The sequence below is a fragment of the Bubalus bubalis genome, chromosome 24 (assembly GCF_019923935.1).
Source record: "Bubalus bubalis isolate 160015118507 breed Murrah chromosome 24, NDDB_SH_1, whole genome shotgun sequence".
NCBI lineage: Eukaryota > Metazoa > Chordata > Mammalia > Artiodactyla > Bovidae > Bubalus > Bubalus bubalis.
In genome coordinates, this window is record NC_059180.1 from 24183838 (window position 1) to 24203659 (window position 19822).

Here is a 19822-nt window from a genome sequence, read left to right on the forward strand (position 1 = left end):
CTGGCCGGCGGGCAGGAAGCCCCTCCGTGGCAGCTATTCTTATTCTTATTAATAAACATTTCCTATCACGGCACAGTTCTCCCAAGTGAGTGAGGTGAGACCACTGGCCCAGGCTTCCCTTCCCTCTGATAAGAGCCATCCGGATCTCTCAGAGAGAGCCTAGCAACCTCAGATCTTGAGATTTCTTTCCAAAAGACCCATTGGTACTTTGGCAAATCCCTCCCACCCCTGCCAAACAAGAGATTTTGGGTGCCAAGGGGTTTGAAAGTGGTCACCAATGGTCAGTCACAGAAAGGCTCTGGGTGGCTCTCACTGTCTTATGTTTGCATAATAGATAAGGGATTATTCTGGTGATTGTCTGTAAAATAAAAGTTAACTCTCTGGCACTTTAATGTCTCCATCTAGACAAAGAAATTTAGATGAGAGTTTCTCTTGCAAGTAAATTAATCAATGAACAAACAAGCAAACAGGTGCTAATGAAAGAATAGAGCTCACCACCTGGTTCTATAAGAATTAAGTCATTAGTCATTGCAGTCCCTGACCTTCAATACATCCTGAAAGGAGTTCAGGGCAAAGATGAAGAATGAAGTACTCTGTGCTCTGGGAAAACTGGCAGAATAGGTCTTCAAAATAGTTAGATATTTTTAGGAGAAATTTTTATGAACCCAGTTTCTTGCATTTTCTCATGTTTAGAAAAGCACTAAAACCAATAACTAGAACATTGGTTCCTTGTGATCAATAGCAACCTTCTACTGAGATGCGTGTTTGATTACATATACTCCTTCACCAGAATTATATATACACTGACCTCCTCCCTTAACATCTTTTGAGCAGTTTCTCAGAGCCATCTGAGAGGCTGTCTCCCCAGGCTATAGTCTTCAACAAGATACTAAGTTCAACTCACAGCTCTTACGTTGTGTGTTTTTTCCCAAGTCGACAAAAGTGAATTAATACTGAAAACAAAAGCTCCATCTAATAGTCATCATCCTGTACCAGACTTCCCCAGGACTAACAAGTGGCTTGTTATCTGTGGGTCCTGGGATTCTGGGAATCATTAAGCACCCTTCAGGCTGGGTGGTAGTAATGAGCCCTTTGGTTGAAATGTAGATTTGAATAATATACATCACAGCTTTCCAGAAAACCAGGCTCTCCACTCTGCCTTCATCCTTATCTCAACTCTCCTTTATTGATTTTATTTGACCATGTAGTTCTCAACCTATAGGCTGCAGGATGAATCACCTGGAAGGCTTAAGAGATCCAACACGTGTATCCTATGACAATACACGAATCTCAGTTAGATTCTGACTCAAACAAACCTAAAACTTATGAAATAATCAGAGTAGTTTATTGTCTAGGTATTTGATGATATGAGGGATTAGAGTGAATTTTGCTGTGTGATAATGGTGTTGTAGCTATGTTTTATTATCAGATTTTCATCTTTTAGAGATTCACGATGAAATATCTATGGATGAAATAATATGATGCATGGGACTGGCTTCAAAATAATCCAGGGTGGGGAGTTGACAGGAGTATAAAAGATATGATTGGGAGTGACAACTGAGGTTGAGTGGTGAGTTGCCTTGGGGGTATGTTGTACCATACCATTCTGTTTTTATGTTCAAAATTTTCTAAATAGAAGGTTAAAATAATCACCTGGAGAGCTTTTAAAACATACATATATCTGGACCCCATCTTGAGCAATTTTGAATTAATAAAGGGTCAGAGGAGCATCAGTATCACCTTAAAAACTCCCTAGAGAATTTTAATGTGAATCCAGGTTCTTAGTTCATGTTAGTCGTTCAGTCATGTCCAACTTGTTGCCAGCCTGTGGACTGTAGCCTGCCAGGTTCCTCCGTCCATGGGATTCTCCAGGCAAGAATACTGGAGTGGCGGTGCCATTTCCTCCTCCAAGGTATGTTCTCAACCCAGGGATAGAAACCGATCTCCTGCATTGTGCTAATCAAGCACAAGTTCTTTATGAATCTTCACAACTACTCTGGGATGAAAGGCCACTCACCCATTCTGCAGAGGGAGGTACTGTGCTCTGATTTGCTTTGCAAATCTGAGAATCTGTGACCACTTCCCAAGTACAAAATCTGAGGTATGAACATGAGGGCAGTGTGGTATGGTGATTTAGACCCGAGGTTAGCAAACTTTTCCTGAAGAGGGCCAGATAATAAATATTTTTGGCTTTGCTGGCCACATAGGGTCTCTATTACAACTACTTAATTTAGTAGTTGTGGTAATGGCTGCTGCTGCTAAGTCACTTCTGTCGTGTCTGACTCTGTGTGGACCCCATAGATGGCAGCCCACCAGGCTCCCCCGTCCCTGGGATTCTCCAGGCAAGAACCCTGGAGTGGGTTGCCATTTCCTTCTCCAATGCATGAAAGTGAAAAGTGAAAGTGAAGCCGCTCAGTCGTGTCCGACTCTTCGCGACCCCATGGACTGCAGCCTACCAGGCTCCTCCGTCCATGGGATTTTCCAGGCAAGAGTACTGGAGTGGGGTGCCATCACCTTCTCCGGTAGTAAAGGCAACCGTAGGCAATTGTGATGGGATGGGTATAGCTGTGAATCCTCTAACATGGTATTTACAAGAAAGGCAGAGGGCTGTAGATTGCGAGTCCTGGTTTAGCCCCATATGCATTAGGCTTAGATATACCTGAGCTTAAGTCTTGCTCCTTCTTCTAGGGTGGGTCTCTGCTTTTGTAAGTTGGGCTTCATAATTGTACCTACCTCACAGACATGCTGTGAGGGTTAATGAGATGATGCGTGTAAAGCTCAAATGCTAGCTTAATACATGGTGATTCACTTATTACTGTGACCAGAGTGTGACTGGGGATGGGGACTGCAGTGGTGAGCAAAAAGAGAAGGGACAGAGGGTCAGAACCCTTTCTCAGGACCCTAGAAGCATCAAAGCTCTTGCCATTCCTCCCTGCCCTTCTGATAAGAAGGCACACTTTTATCTCCTTTGGGGAAGGTAAGGTAAATGTTCCTTCTGTCAACGTCTTCTTCCTTACCTAGAGTTTATAGCAGAAACCTTTGAGTAGTCAAAAACCCTTTTATATTTTCCTGAAAAGCTTAGTTCTTACAATTAGAACCTTGACTTGCAAGCCCCTCCTGAGTTTTAAAGGCCTGTTTTGTAACCCCAAACCAAAAATTTTGATTCTGTTCTGTTGCCAGCCTCAGTCCTCCCCTTCTGAGACACAGCATGATTAGATGGTGGATACCAGAGATGGTGGTTGGAGTCAGGGAGCCTCAGTTACTGTCTCAAGACACTGTTCACTGCACCAGTTTTACAGGGGGCATAGAGAGACAGTACATCATTCTGGTTAAGGACATGGATTCTGTAGCTAGATTGCCTTGTTTGAAATCCTGTCTCTGTCACATGTTAGCTGTATGGCCTTGGACAAATCACTTAACACAAATCTATGTGCCTCATTTTATAGTCACTAAATGGGGATTATAATATTACTATCTTACAGAATTGTCATAGGAGAGATGATGGCATGGAATGCATAGAACAGCCATACATGACAAGCATATTTAGCTACAGGTATTTATAAAATTTAACACTTGATACATAATTTAACAAGTGTGTTTAGCTATAGTAAAGTGAAGTCGCTCAGTCATGTCCGACACTTCACGACCCCATGGACTGTAGCCTACCAGGTTCCACCATCCATGGGGTTTTCCAGGCAAGAATACTGGAGTGGGTTGCCATTTCCTTCTCCAGGAGATCTTCCCGATCCAGGGATTGAACCCGGGTCTCCCACATGGTAGGCATTGTAGGCAGATGCTTTAGCTAGTTATAGGTATTTATAAAATTTAACACTTGTGACCAATTATCTAATACCAATTATTTTGGTATTAGACCAAAAAATTACATTAGAAGATCTACTTTTAAAAAATCCTCAGATAGTGTGCCAAACATATTTACCAGGTACATATCAAATATCCACTCATTCATTCATGTTTATTTGCCTATCATAAATACCAAATGCTAGGAACAGAGCACTCAAAGAAATTGAGGTCCTTATAAATTTAATCTGGACCAGCTATTTGCCATGTTCAAAACACTTGAGTAGTCTGTATGCTACATAGGAAAATGGCTCTGTGCTTGAGGACAACATGCAAAGATCTGTGACAGTGATCCTATGCTCTAGATTATTAGGGAAACATTACTGGGGAGAGTGGCACTTAAGGAGAGACAACTGCTGACCCAAACCATCTGAACAGATAAGAATTATAAAAGAAAAAAAAAATGAGGGGGAAAAAAAGAGGAAAGGAAATCATGTTATAGACCTAATATGTACTCTTATCAAAAAGGTATCTGGAATATATTTTACATCACTGAGTAAGACAGTTGGACAATGAACAGTATTGCCTAATTCCATTTATTAATATGTTTATATATATACAGTTAAATACACATTCATACTGGCATTTTCAACATTGGTGAAGATTCATTCCAAACTGAGTCACTTTCTCAGAGGTGGGGTAATGGGAGAAATTTTTGTTTTCTAATTAACATTTTTTTATTGTGTTGCTTGGAATTTTTACATGAGTGCATTATGGTGATTACTTTTGAAAGAAACATTTACACTTGAGAAAATTTGCTCAAAAATCAAATGGGTTACACTGCCAGCAATAAGCTTCCCATCAAAAGAGGTATTCAAGCAGGAGTTGGGGGAGCATGAAGCAGAGGCTGTGATAGGGATTGGATTAGTCATCTCTGAGACCCAGAGGCTCGCCTTGGGATTCTGGACTGAGTTTCATATCTAAAAATATTCTTACCTAGTGTCTGGGGAGCCAGTGGGCTTGAGTGTTGGTTTGTGATTTGGCTTTCTGTTGCTCCGAGTGGGACCCTGCTGCTCTGAGCTAATCCCATGCAGTTTCAATGGGCCCCAAGGTTAACCTCACTGGCAAAGTTTGCCTCTCCTTTACCAGCTTGCTTTGTTGAGCTCTGGGCACTGCTAAGAAGCCAGTGGGGAGTGCTGAGGCCATATTCTCCACATCAGGACTGACCTTTTAGGAAAGGAGATGGGGAGGGAGCGATGACGTGGGTCCCCACCACCCGTGTTGGTAAGAGTTCTTGTTCTTTCTTCTGCCCTTGAAGGACAGCTATGGAGCTGCTCTGTATGTCTCTGCTGCTGGTAGCCTCTTGTGTCGGCACTGTCCAGGGCTCACCAGAGATGAATGGCAAGAAGGAGAGCATCAACATGTCCCAGCCCTTGCGTATCCTTGTGGAGGAAAACTTGATGGTGCTAACACCTGCTGGCCTGACTCAGATGCTGAACGAGACGCGCTTCCTGATGGTGCTCTTCCGTGAGTGTCCCTAACTCCTGGGCAATGGGTGATGGGTGGGCTGAGACCTGCCCCCTTTCTTCTGGCAGCCAGAGGAATTTTAAGTATTGTTAAACAGGTGGCACTAGTGGAAAAGAACCTGCCTGACTGTACAGGAGATGTAAGAGACGTGAGTTCGATCCCACGTTGGGAAGATCCCCTGGATAAGGAAATGGCAACCCACTCCAGTATTCTTGCCTGAAAAATCCCATGGGCAGAGGACCCTGGCAGGCTACAGTCCATGGGGTCCGCAAAGAGTCGGACACAACGGAAGAAACTTAGCATAAATACATGAGAACACATTTCAATAATAATTAAAAAAATAGCATCATCCTTAATTCCCAGATGAGAGTACTGAGGTCCAGGGAAACTAAGTCATTTGCAAGATACTATGTCACCTCTTTGGTCTTGATTTGTATCTGGCTCCTCTGTTCCACTGAAGGCAAGAAGCCAGGATTTACCTTCCAATGTCTTTACCATTCTGAACCTTAGTTTTCTCCTCTGTAAAATGGATATAAACACAAGTGCCATGCTGGATTATTGTGAAGACAAAATAAGTTGTTAAGTTGCTAAATAATATTGTAAGTTGCTGGGACACAGTTATGGGCACTGTCTCAAGGAAGATTTTTAGATCATCAGGTTTTTCATCTGAATTTATATTCTTCAGATTTTGCATCAGCAGGCATTTTGATGGAGGAAACGGACTCCTTTTTCCTGAGACACCGACACAGCCCCATGTCTATGCTTTGAGACGGGATGGACGGGATGTTCATAACAACTTTCACATAGCGGGCACTTACTGTGTGCCGGGAACTGTCCTTATAGCCCCGCTAAATGTTCTCACACAGCACTCCTCATAATCACCCAGTGTACTGCCACTATTTGTCTCCCTATTTGGGGACATTTCATAATTGAAATTCAATTTACATCTGCTCTTGAAAAACCAAAAGACCTGGAAGCCCTGGCTTACGTTCCTATAATGTGACAGTTGGCTGGAGCTAAGTGACAATTTGCCCCTTGTGATCAGGAAACAGCACACTTGTCAGTTGCCACATTCCTAGTCAGCCGGCCCCACATAGTCACACCCCTGCCTCACCCCTCTAGCATTTGAGTCTGTGTCTTCTGCCTGAAATTCAGGCCTCCCAGCTCCTTCCTCAATTCTTGTCTCTTCTCATTTGATACATTCTCTCTGAGTTGCGCCACTTCAGCGGGCGGTCTTTGCATCAGCAGGCATTTTGTGACACTGAGAGTGTCAGTAGCTCAGTTACCATGGATCCCATTGCTTCCTCAGCTGACTTGTGCAGCCACTTCATAGCAACATACGACAAGCTTAACCTTAACCCTGCCCTTAACCTTGGTAGTTCCCAGGAGACAAAATCTAACTGGGTCATTTTGCCTCCTTCCAATTTTCACCCTTATGGCAGACAGTGAAGAAGAACTAAAGAGCCTCTTGATGAAAGTGAGAGAGGAGAGTGAAAAAGTTGGCTTAAAGCTCGATATTCAGAAAACTAAGATCATGGCATCAGGTCCCATCACTTCATGGCAAATAGATGGGGAAACAGTGGAAACAGTGGCTGACTTTATTTTTGGGGGCTCCAAAATCACTGCAGATGGTGATTGCAGCCATGAAATTCAAAGACGCTTACTCCTTGGAAGGAAAGTTATGACCAACCAGACAGCATATTAAAAATCAGAGACATTATTTTGTCAACAAAGGTCCGTCTAGTCAAGGCTATGGTTTTTCCAGTAGTCATCCAGTCATCCAGTATGGATGTGAGAGTTGGACTATAAAGAAAGCTGAGTGCAAAAGAATTGATTCTTTTGAACTGTGGTGCTGGAGAAGACTCTAGAGAGTCCCTTGGACTGCAAGGAGATCCAACCAGTCCATCCTAAAGGAAATCAGTCCTGGGTGTTCATTGGAAGGACTGATGTTGAAGCTGAAACTCCAGTATTTTGGCCACCTGATGTGAAGGTCTGACTCATTTGAAAAGACCCTGATGTTGGGAAAGATTGAAGGCAAGAGGAGAAGGGGATGACAGAGGACGAGATGGTTGGATGGCATCACTGACTCAATGGACATGAGTTTGGGTAAACTCTGGGAGTTGGTGATGGACAGGGAGGCCTGGTATGCTGCAGTTCATGGGGTCGCAAAGAGTCAGACACGACTGAGCAACTGAACCGAACTCAACATGAAGTGTGCCTGTTGTGTAAAGTTCTATCAAAATAATTCCAAGCCTCTGACCTCCATCCAGTTCAGGCTGTTAATGGTTTGTTTCCTTCAAAGTGTCAGAATGCACACCTGATTTTGCTTCAAGCCCATGGAGCAAGACCTAGGTGAGATCCAGTTTGGGTCATTTTCTTTATAGGAGCCTGTGAGCAGGACATAATTTCCACCTTACTGAACTACTCCTCCAGCTGGTTCCCTAGCTCCCTCATCCACATCAAGACTTGGGTCACTACTTGAACATTTGGTTCATGGTTTTTTTTTTTCCTCAGGGAAGAATTGAGAACTCTACAGCTGCTGTGGCTTGTGAGTTAATGGTTTGCACAGGTCAGCCATCTAAGCCGTCTTCTCTTTTTTGCTGCAGGCTTAATCCCTGAATCCTGGACCCTCAGTGGAGATATTGAAGTATTTAGAGCCACACACTTTGCATGACACAACACACCCCACAACACTCATTTATGCTTCCAAAATGACCCGGCAGGTGGACAAACCTGGGTAACCTATCCAATATGTGTGAGAATGCAAGACTCTGTCCACGACTACTCTGCTTTAATCGGGGCAGAGGGGCAAGTTCATGGTTCTTTGGGATATTGACATTTTATAACTTAGGGATTGACATTGAGCCTGGGACTATGAAGGGAGCCAATCCATTTTATATTCTTTAATTATACCTGATAACAACCAATTTGAATACTTGAAAGTCTTCCCACCAGCAGGTATTTCAATTCGGTGAACACCGGCAGAGATGCTATCTAAAAGACACTCAAACTCATTTCATTTGAAAATTTGATTTCTTCAAATATGCAGTTTATATAAAAATGAATTCTCAAAAGCTGGCAGACCCTTTAAAATGACCTTTGGAAAAATGAATCACTTAGGATGAGCATTATAAAAAGTTCTTTTTTTATTTTTTCAGGAGTAAATGGCTCTTTACAAAAAGGTCTTTCCAATATTGTCCAGGGAAATACTGTCCTGCTAACTATCAAATCCTTAGCTGCTGCCCAGTTTCTCATTTCTCCAAGGACTCCAGATTCAAGAATCAACACTCAGAGGCATCTTTTCTCTTGGATATCTCACACATCTCAATGCCACATGTGTCCAAAATAGACCTCAGCATCTTTACTTGATTTGCTTTTTCTCACATCCTGTCTTGATTGACAGCATGGCTATCTTTATAATGTCAAAGTCAGAAATCCTAGATCATTCTTGACTCCTTTCTAGTCTCATCTCTAATCTCTCACAGAGTCCTATTGAAACTACCTCCCGAAGCCCTCTGCAATCTCCAGTCCTCCCCATTCCTCCTGCCACTGCTGTAGTTATGGCCTCATCATTCTCTCCCTGAACCACTGTGGCATCTTCTAGATCAGGGGTAAGAACTGGGCCACACAGCAGGAGGTGAGTGGTGGGTCAGCAAGCAAAGCTTCATCTGTATTTACAGCCACTCCTCGTTATTTGCATTACTGCCTGAGCTCTGCCTTCTGTCATGTCACTGACGGCATTAGATTCTCACAGGAGCACAAACCCTACTATGAATTGCACATACAAGGGGTCTAGGTTGTGTGTTCCTTCTGAGAATCTGATGCCTGATGATCTGATGTGGAGCTGAGGCAGAGATCATAATAAATCAATTGCTTGCAGACTCATCAAAAAGCTGCATCTGGGGGCAGACTTTATAGTGGCAAGGGAGGTGAATTTCCTCAGTTGTACAGTTGCACCTTGGTGTCAGGCTTTAAGTTAGAATCCAGCACTTATTTCAGTCCATGCATGGCCTGCCCATGTTTTATTTACCACTTCTGTCTCTGCCTCTTTTCCACACTGTGCACTTGTCTCAGTCACAGTTTTGGCAAACTCACAAGCTAACTCTAGCCAAAATGAGTAAAAAATAAGTGTCACTGGGGAGTTTTTTGAAAAGGGGGAAAGACTAAATTATGAGATAGCAGAATATTCTAAGACTGCCAACAAAAAGAAAGCCACAGTTACAAGAAAATATCAAGAGACTTAAGTTACAGGCTCATTGCAACAGGTGATTTATATTCTCTAAGCTCACTTTCTATGGTGACCAGCTATCCATCAAAGCCATGAAATCTTCAAATCTGCTTTGCCACATGGAGACCTAGCACCCTGCATTAAAAGACAAGCTTTGGAGCTTTTCAAAAGAAAAAATGTGAACAGGAAGAACAGAAGCAATTATTGAAGGCCACCACACCATCAAGCATTTCTGCACTGACAGCATCATTCTTAGAGGCTAAAATGCACGTCTGATTGGATCACTTTCTGATTGAAAATCCCAAAGTTTCCAAACTCCTTAACATAGCTACAATGTCCTTGGCTTGATTTAACCCAGGCCTACTTTTCCATTCCACTTGAAGTCTGTGCTCTACACCCTGAGTGTGGCTACCTGGTAGGTCACACAGGCATTAGCCTCCTGGCCTTTACACTTGAGGTTCCCTCTACCTGTAGTGTCCTTCTTGAACTTCTTAAGCTGGATTATGAAGTTTAAGTTCATGAAGTTGCCTTGTCAAGAGGCTGTGTTCACCTCCCTCCCACCTAGGCTCTGGCATGCTCACTCAGCCCTCTGCACCCTGCTTTTTATAACATTTGGCACACCGCTTTGAAATTGCGTTTAAACTTGTAAGTCCCACAGGGAACAGGGGTCAAAACTGATTCATCTCTTGATTGCTAACATCTAGGATTGTGCCTGGAGCACAGTAGTCATTTGGAGATGTTGGTAAATAAATGAGCTTTCCTTTGGCCCACAGTGTTCTCCATAAATGAGACAAGAGAAAAGGAAAAGCTACATTTAGTGGAGGAGGCCAAAATGAGACTTAAAAGGAGCAGTTTCTAGGTTCACTAATTAGTAATCATCCGTAAGGCAGAGGTGGCAAGAGTCTGTCTTGGGAGCAGATTAGATGATGTAGATGGTATAGTAGATGAGGATGGTGATGATGGTGATGATGCGGACAATCGTCATGCTGAAAATGAGGAAGACCATTTACTCAGACCTGTATTCCAGGCACTGGGCTTGTTCTCATTGTTCCTGTCTTATATTATGAGGCAAATAAAGTCTCAGAAAGGTTTAGGATTTGCCCAAAATTATACAACTGGTAAGTGATGAGGATTTCAGACCAGGTCTAACACTCAATTCTTCTTAAACTGTGCTAATAATTGAAACATTCATTCATTAAACACTTATTGAATATTTATTATATGCCAGATCTCTTCTAGGCACCAAGTGGTAAGCAAAACAGACAGACCCTTGCTTTACAGATCTTTTATCATGGAGAGGCAAGTGAAAATGAAAGTGAAAGTTGCTCAGTCGTGTCCAACTCTGGGACTCCATGGACTATACAGTTCATGGAATTCTCCAGGCCAGAACAGTGGAATGGGTAGCCTTTTCCTTCTCCAGGGGATCTTTCCAACCCAGGGATTGAACCCAGGTCTCCCGCATTGCAGGCGGATTCTTTACCAGCTGAACCACAAGGGAAGCTTGGAGAGAGGAGACTCAAGATAAAATGATGAAGAAGTGAAAAATGTAGCATATCTTAAGGGTAGAAGTACTATGGAGAAAAACAGAGCAGGGCCCTTAGGAAGTACAAGGAGTGGTGCAAGTGGGTTAAGTACAGGGTAGCCAGAGAAGGCTTTCCTGTGAAGATGGAAATTGAACAAAGACCTGAAGACAGTAAAACAGCAACATGAGAAAATTTCAGGCAGAAGGAACAGCAAGTGCAAAGGCCCTGAGGTGGGAATGTGCAGGGTGGCTTAGCTGAGTTGCCAAAGAGAAAAGTAGTGGGAAATAAGATCAGAAGGGTAAGGAGCAGATTTTTAGAGTTTTGTAGGCCTTTTCAATGGTCAAAGAAACATGTTGGCTGGACCCTGAGGAACTGGGAGTTGGAGACCATACTGAAGTCCTTATCACCTATGAGCACTATAAAGCATCCTATGGAATGCTGAGAGTATTATACTCATTAGCCTTTTCCATGCTTGATCTTGAACTTGGTCTAAAGTGGGGTTTCTCATCCTCAGCCCTGTTGACATTTCTGCTGGCTAATTCTTAGCACAGTCTCTCTATGTATGTGTGTGTGCGCGCGTGTGTGTGTGTGAGACAGGGGAGGAGGGTGTCTTGTGCACTGTGGGATATTTAGTAACATCCCTTGCTTTTAACAACTAGATACCAGTAGCATTCCAGATGTGACAACCAGTAATGACTCCAGATAGGGCCAAATGTGCCCTGTTGAGAACCACAATCTAAAGAAAGGCAGACTCCAGCTCCCTGTGCTGGGATCGAATCTCCATTTCCTACACTCACACCTCCCCCATCCATCAGCCCCTCCCCTGACCCACATTGGCTGCTCTAAAAAGGGAGCATGGGGTTACCTACTAAAGACCCAGGCAAACATTGATTCTAGGTCCACTAGCCATTAACACATTTACACACTAGGCACACTCTCGAGAGCCACTGCCAACTCTAATGGGACCCTGGGTGCCATTTGCTTAACCCCAAAACCCATGAGAGAGCCACAGAATAGGCCTCAGCCTTGTTTTGGATGGCTTGTCACCCTTGTCTTCCTTTCCCCAGGAATAAGAAGATTTGCTGAAGATCCTGATAACTACATAGGATCCTTCCTCCCCAGAGAACATCTGGTCAGAGCAAGACCATGAATTTCCCCCATGTTATCATAATGCTCAATGTTTATTGGGCACTTCTGTATCAGAGCTTTGCATACCTTGGCTTACTATGTAGGCTTATTCTAAGGTATGAAAACTTATCACTATCCCCATTCTATAGGTGAGGAAGCTAAGGTTCAGAGATGTTTAAAAAACTCCTCTTCTGGACCACAGGTGCTGTAAGCCACCATAACTGTCTCTGATTTATGAAACAACCTAAGGAAATGATGTTCATTGAGTATCTAGTATGTGCCAGACCATGGACCCTAGTTAGAACCTGAGGAGGGCTAAAACTGAAGGAGCTCCCAGCAAAGGGCTCCCTGCCCATCCACAGTCCACTGGGCACTGCTTTGCCCAGGTTCCAATATACAGCTGAATTGACTCCATGCCCGATGAGACATAGTCACCAAGACCTGAGGGTGTATGCATTCATTTTACCTTTACACGCTTGGTATTCAAGGCTCCAGAGGTAAACACTGATTTGCAAATTTTAAAAAGATAGAAACTAGTAAACAGGACTGGACATAAAAAGTAGATTTTGTTCTCCAGAGTCTATCTGCTCTGATATGAACCACCCAGAGCAGGGGAGATTGGAAACTCACCCCTCCAGGGAAAAAGAGCATTTTTTCAGTCTGGCTTGCCTTCAAGGTCAGTTAGAGCATGGAATTTGGAGTCAGCCAGCCTTGGAGCTGGAGAAGGCAATGGCACCCCAATCCAGTACTCTTGCCTGGAAAATCCCACGGACGGAGGAGCCTGGTAGGCCGCAGTCCATGGGGTTGCACAGAGTCAGACATGACTGAAGCGACTTAGCAGCAGCCTTGGAGCTGAGTCTTGGCCTAATGCTTACTAGCTGTGAGACTCCTGGGTTTCTGTTTCCTTGTCTAACATTCCTCACCTGTAATAGTAGATGACTATCTACAACAGTAGATGACTCCTAGGCTTTTTCTGAGGACTAATCAAGATAATGCACGTAACACTTAGCAAAGTACTTGGCATAGTAAGTGTTCAATAAATGCTGTTATCTTGTTATCAATACTACGATCATCATCACAATCATTACCATCATCATCACTATCATCATCCTTCTGGTTGCTCAGGTCAAAATGTCAGAGTCATCCTTGATTTCTTTCATTTACATTCCATCTCTAATCCATCAATAAACCTTGTCAAGTCCTCCTTCAAGACCCCTCCAGGCTCTGACCACTTCTCACCCTCTCCATTGCCACTCCCCTGATTCAAGCCATTAACATTTCTTACCTGGATTATTACAGTGGCCTCCAGCTGGCCTCCTTTTTCCTCTGTGGTCTAATCTCCATGTAACATTCAAAACAATCCAGTAAAAATGTATATCATCACATCCAACACTGCTCCAAACCCTCTAGTACATTTCCACAAGCTTCAGAGGAAAGACCAAAGTCTATTCAGTGGTCTACGAGGCCTGTGTCTCCAGACCCAATGGACTTCTTGTCATCCCTCAAACATGTTGCTGCTACTGCTGCTAAGTCGCTTCAGTCATGTCCGACTCTGTGCGACCCCATAGACGTCAGCCCACCAGGCTCCCCTGTCCCTGGGATTCTTCAGGCAAGAACACTGGAGTGGGTTGCCATTTCCTTCTCCAGTGCATGAAAGTGAAAAAATAAAGTGAAGTCGCTCAGTCGTGTCCGACTCCTAGTGACCCCATGGACTGCAGTGCACCAGGCCCTTTTGTCCATGGGATTTTCCAGGCATGTTGCATGTGTTCTTATTTCAAGGCCTTTGCTCATATGGCTCCTTTGCCTGGAACTCTCTCCCTCCTGTGAGTGAGCACACAGCTGGTTCCCTCATCATCTTCAGTCTTCATTAAAATGTTCCATTCTCTTCTCGTGAGACCTCCGTTTACCTCCCTACTTAAACTCCATTCCCAGACACTCCCAACTTCCATGTCTGCTTCTTTTTTCTCCATAGCACTTAGCTTCTAGCATAGAATACAGCCTGTTTCTTTACTTTATTCTTTACTTTATTTTCTGGCTTTTCCAATGAGAGCAGTGATTTTTATCAGTCTGTTCATTATTAAGTCCTCAATACCTAAAATACTTCCTGGCACATGGAAGATTCTAAAAAAGATTTGTCAGATGAGTGAATGAATGAATCCCATTACTGTAGCTATTAGGTCCCATCTATCCAACTCTCAGGCCCCAGTTGTCACAGTCTCTTTCTCTCACTTCCATGTTAGACACCAAAAAGCACTGGGCTATGTGTGGAACATCAAAAACTCCACTGTTTGGGCAATCATTCCAAGTGTTTCTCTTGTCCCAAGCTTAGAAACTCAGATTCGGATGCTATGTCAATCAGCAGCCCTGAGCCAGGCATGGCCAAATCCGTGAGGAAGTCAGAGGAGAGGCCTGCAGGCCAGAGCTTCTGGCAACAGGCCAACCCCTGCTGATGGTGCGGGATGGGGTATCGAAGGCAATGCTGGTGACAAAGCAGGCAGTGGAGAGGCACTGATCAACAAGGGAGGCGAAAAGTCACACTTCGTGTCCATTGATTGAGAGTTTAATGAAAGTGATCATTCACATTTGGGTTCCATTACCGGAGCAGTGTGCTGACTGGCAATGGGGTGTGTGCCAGTTGTCCCAGGCCTGGCTTTCTGGGTTTTGCTTTTCAAAAGCCCTCTCTCTTGTACTTGGAACTTGCCCATGGCAGTGGAAATGACTTGCACTGGTTTCAAGTGCTCCAGATGGACAAGGGAGTTTGAGAAAGATAAAGCATTCTGGCTTAAAAGGGAATCAATGACCCTCTACCCTGGCTCAACCCACCTGCTGCAGACACTGGGCTGTGAGAACCAGCGAGGGGCCTACAATCTCTCAACATTATCAGGAGGAAGGGAGACAAATGTGATTGCCTTTTAGCCCCTCCCATTTAGGCCAGGAAGTCTTCTACCGCTGCTGGGATCGCATGCCAGTCCCCTGGGGCTCTTTCCAGAAAAGGGCCCCTCACTTCTACTTCCAGCCCACCACCCGGCAATGTGAGAGGCCAAGGAATCTTGATCAATAGTGTCAGGTCTCTTCAACACTCTGGACCAAGGAGATGAGCTGGGTGGGTAGGGGGTCATCATAACCTCCCCCCACCCCCTTACCCTTCTCACATCTGGCCTCCTTTTCACAAGCATGTCCCCTGCCATATTACATGCAGATACAGGGCAAATGAAGGTGCAGAACCTGTCCTGTTAGCTCCAGGAACTTCCACCAGATGGTGCTCATTCTCCCTCTCTCTCCATGCCCGCCCACCCACTTCTCTTTTTCTCTCCTCTCACCTCCCTCCTTCTCACTCTCTCCCTCTACTATGATTTCTGATAGACATTTTAACCATAATGACAGTATTAATAAGAAGGCATTATATACTGACCAAGTGCCAGGCCTGATGCTAAGGACAGGCCCAGTGGAGGTTAGAGAGCAAGCACCCAAGCCAGAGTGAGTGAGTCCCATCCTGCTACACCTTCTATTGCCATGAAACTTTGGGCAAATAAGTCATTTCAATTATGCAACAGTTTCCTCCTCTGTCACAGTGAGATAATAATAGCCATACCTACTCCATAGAGGCTTCTCTGGTGGTTCAGATGGTAAAGAATCTGCCTGGAATGTGAGAGACCCAGGTTCGATCCCTGGGTTGGGAAGATCCCCTGGAGAAGGAAATGGCAACCCACTCCAGTATTCTTGCCTGGAGAATTACATGGACAGAGGGGGCTACAGTCCATGGGGTTGCAAAGAGTCAGACATGACTGAGAGCAACTAACACACACACACACACACACACACCCCATAGGGGTACTAGGAGGATTCAGTGGGTTAATCCACATAAACCTCTTTGAAAGTAATAAGCACTATATAATAGATTGTTAAATCTTTTGACTCAGCTTCACAAAGCCGCCACTATTTCCCCACTTTATTGATGAGGCACATGGGTCTCTGAGAAGTTAAATTGCCCAAAGTTGTATTATTTCCAGTGTTGCTGAACCCCAAAAAATCCTGATGCATATCTCCCAAACTGATCAGTTTCATGAACTGTGATATCCGTCACATTTCTGAATCTACCCATTAGCAGTAGAACATGAGAAAAACCCAGGAGTTAGGCAGGCCTAAACTTTAAAAAAAAAAAAAAAATCCTTAATAAAGGCTTAAACTTAACAAAGCCTCCTCCTTGGGAGATGGGATGGAGGAGAGGTTCTAGTGAGTTCTGTCTTCTTATTGGCTCTTTCAGATAACCCATCCTCAAAGCAATCCAGAAGCTTAGCTGAGGAGCTGGGCAAAGCCGTGGAGATCATGGGCAAAGGCAAGAATGGGATTGGCTTTGGCAAAGTGGATGTCACAGTTGAGAAGGAACTTCAGAAGGAGTTTGATGTCAAGAAGGCCCCAGAGTTGAAGCTGTTTTTTGAGGGCAACAGATCACAGCCCATCAGCTGTGAAGGTAATGGTATTTGTGTGTCAATCAAAGGAATGCTAACTATGGAAACACAAAAATCTGCATTTCAGTGGCTTAACAGAATTACAAGTTTATGTCTTGGTTGCACCAAACCTAGTTGTAGCCAAGGTTGGGTGTGGGGCTTCTGGTCCACACAATCTTTCAAGGACCCAAGTCCCTGTCAGCCTGTGGCACTGTCCTCCCCTAGGACCTCTGATTCTCTGGCTGTTCCCTCTGTGTGTGGCCAGAAGTCGGTGCTGGGAGGCAGAGGAGTGCCACCGGCACAGTCCATAGCCCAGACCTGGAGGTGGTGAATATCACTTCTATTCTCATCCTATTGACCTGAATTCTGTTATGTGGCTCCACCCAACTGAAAGGCTCGGAAATATGGCCCTGCTCTATGACCATAAGAAAAAAATGGATTTTGGTGGACATGTAGTTACCTCCACCATATCTGAGCTGGTGGGCCCTGAGGCACACAAGATGGCACAGTGAGGTACATGGTTTCTAAACTAAAAAGACCAGAGAGTGAGTTCCCAGCTTACCTAACTGCCCACTCCCACTGCACTCTTCCACTTTAGAATGATCTTGATGGGTCTCAGGCCAAGGAAGCACTGACTGATCAAAAGGGAGACTGGGAGGTTCTAGAACGAGATGCATATGGGACGGGGTGACTACTAAATGAAAGCTAAAGCCTCTGTCACCATCCATTTCACTAACTCATTCACCCACTTATTCCATACCTTTTTATTAAGAACCTAACGTGTCAAGCCCCATCTTTTAAAAATATTCATTTATTTTTATTTATTTGGCTGCACTGGGTCTTAGTTATGGCATGTGGAATCTAGTTCCCTGACCAGGGATTGAACCCAAGCTCCCTGTATTAGAAGCACAGAGTCTTAGCCCCTGGAACATCTGGGAAGTCCCTCAAGCCCTATCTTAATGCTGGGGAATTTGAAGAATTTTGTGCCTCAGTGTGAGTAGGTCTTAATTTTTAAAAAGTGTTAAATATATGGAGAAGCTAAAGGTAAAGGGGAAAAAGGAAAGATATATCCATTTGAATGCAGAGTTCCAAAGAATAGCAAGGAGAAACAAGAAAGCCTTCCTCAGTGAAAAAAGCAAAGAAACAGAGGAAAAAAACAGAATGGGAAAGACTAGAAATCTCTTCAAGAAAATTAGAGGCACCAGGGAAACATTTCATGCAAAGATGGGCACAATAAAGGACAGAAACTGTATTGATTTAACAGAAGCAGAAGTTAGTAAGAACTGGCAAGAATAAACAGAAGAACTATACAAAAAAGATCTTCTTGACTCAGATAACCACTGTGGAGTGATCACTCACCTAGAGCCAGACATCCTGGAATGCGAAGTCAAGTGGGCTTTAGGAAGCATCACTATGAACAAAGCTAGGGGAAGTGATGGAATTCCAGTTGAGCTATTTCTAAATCCTAAAAGACAATGCTGTGAAAGTGCTGCACTCAACATGCCAGTAAATTTGGAAAACTCAGCAGTGGCCACAGGACTGGAAAGGGTCAGTTTTCATCCCAATCTCAAAGAAAGGCAATGCCAAAGAATGTTCAGCCTACCACACAATTGCACTCATCTCACACACTAGCAAGGTAATGCTCAAAATTCTCCAAGCCAGGTTTCAACAATACATGAACCGTGAACTTCCAGATGTTCAAGCTGGATTTAGAAAAGGCAGGGGAACCAGAGATCAAATTGCCAACATCTGTTAGATCTTCGAAAAAGCAAGAGAATTCCAGAAAAACATCTACCTCAACTGTGTGGATCACAACAAACTGGAAAATTCTTAGAGATGGGAGTAACAGACCATATTACCTGCCTCCTGAGAAATCTATATGCAGGACAAAAAGCAAAAGTTAGAACCGGACATGGAACAACAGACTGGTTCCAAATTGGGAGAAGAGTACGTCAATGGTGTATATAGTCACCTTGCTTATTTAACTTATATGCAGAGTTCAGTTCAGTTCAGTTCAGTCACTCAGTCATGTGCAAGTCTTTGCAACCCCATGAATTGCAGCACGCCAGGCCTCCCTGTCCATCACCAACCCCCAGATTTTACTCAAATTCATGTCCATCAAGTCGGTGATGCCATCCAGCCATCTCATCCTCTGTCGTCCCCTTCTTCTCCTGCCCCCAACCCCTCCCAGCATCAGGGTCTTTTCCAATGAGTCAATTCTTCTCATGAGGTGGCCAAAGTATTGGAGTTTCAGCTTTAGCATCATTCCTTCCAAAGAAATCCCAGGGCTGATCTCCTTTAGGATGGACTGGTTGGATCTCCTTGCAGTCCAAGAGACTCTCAAGAGTCTTCTTCAACACCACTGTTCAAAAGCATCAATTCTTCAGCGCTCAGCTTTCTTCACAGTCTAACTCTCACATCCATACATGACCACAGGAAAAACCACAGCCTTGACTAGACGGACCTTTGTTGGCAAAGTAATGTCTCTGCTTTTCAATATGCTATCTAGGTTGGTCATAACGTTCCTTCCAAGGAGTAAGCGTCTTTTAATTTCATGGCTGCAATCACCATCTGCAGTGATTTTGGAGCCCAACAAAATAAAATCTGACACTGTTTCCACTGTTTCCCCATCTATTTCCCATGAAGTGATGGGACTAGATGTCATGATCTTAGTTTTCTGAATGTTAAGCTTTAAGCCAACTTTTTCACTATCCACTTTCACTTTCATCAAGAGGCTTTTTAGTTCCTCTTCACTTCCTGCCATAAGGGTGGTGTCATCTGCATATCTGAGGTTATTGATATTTCTCCCAGCAGAGTACATCATGTGAAATGCCAGGCTGGATGAAGCACAAGCTGGAATCAATATTGCCAGGAGAAATATCAATAACCTCAGATACACAGATGATACCACCATAAAGGCAGAAAGCGAAGAAAAACTAAAGAGCCTCTTGATGACAGTGAAAGAAGAGAGTGAAAAAGTTGGCTTAAAACTCAACATTCAACAAACTAAGATCATGGCATCCGGTCCCATCACTTCATGGCAAATAGATGGGGAAACAATGGAAATAGTGACAGACTTTATTTTGTTGGGCTCCAAAATCACTGCAGATGGTGACTGCAGCTGTGAAATTAAAAGAGACTTGCTCCTTGGAAGAAAAGCTGTGATTAAC

At 43.9% G+C, this 19822-nt stretch overlaps 1 protein-coding gene across 1 annotated transcript in view; it reads left to right on the forward strand.

Moving 5' to 3' along the window:
• Window positions 1–19822, forward strand: part of PDILT (protein disulfide isomerase like, testis expressed) — a 50524-nt gene that overhangs the window by 1173 nt on the left and 29529 nt on the right. Inside the window, exons 2-3 of the mRNA XM_006073918.4 lie at window positions 5117–5325; window positions 16469–16675. Of these exons, the coding sequence (XP_006073980.4) occupies window positions 5117–5325; window positions 16469–16675 (416 nt within the window). The remainder of the gene's footprint in view (window positions 1–5116; window positions 5326–16468; window positions 16676–19822) is intronic.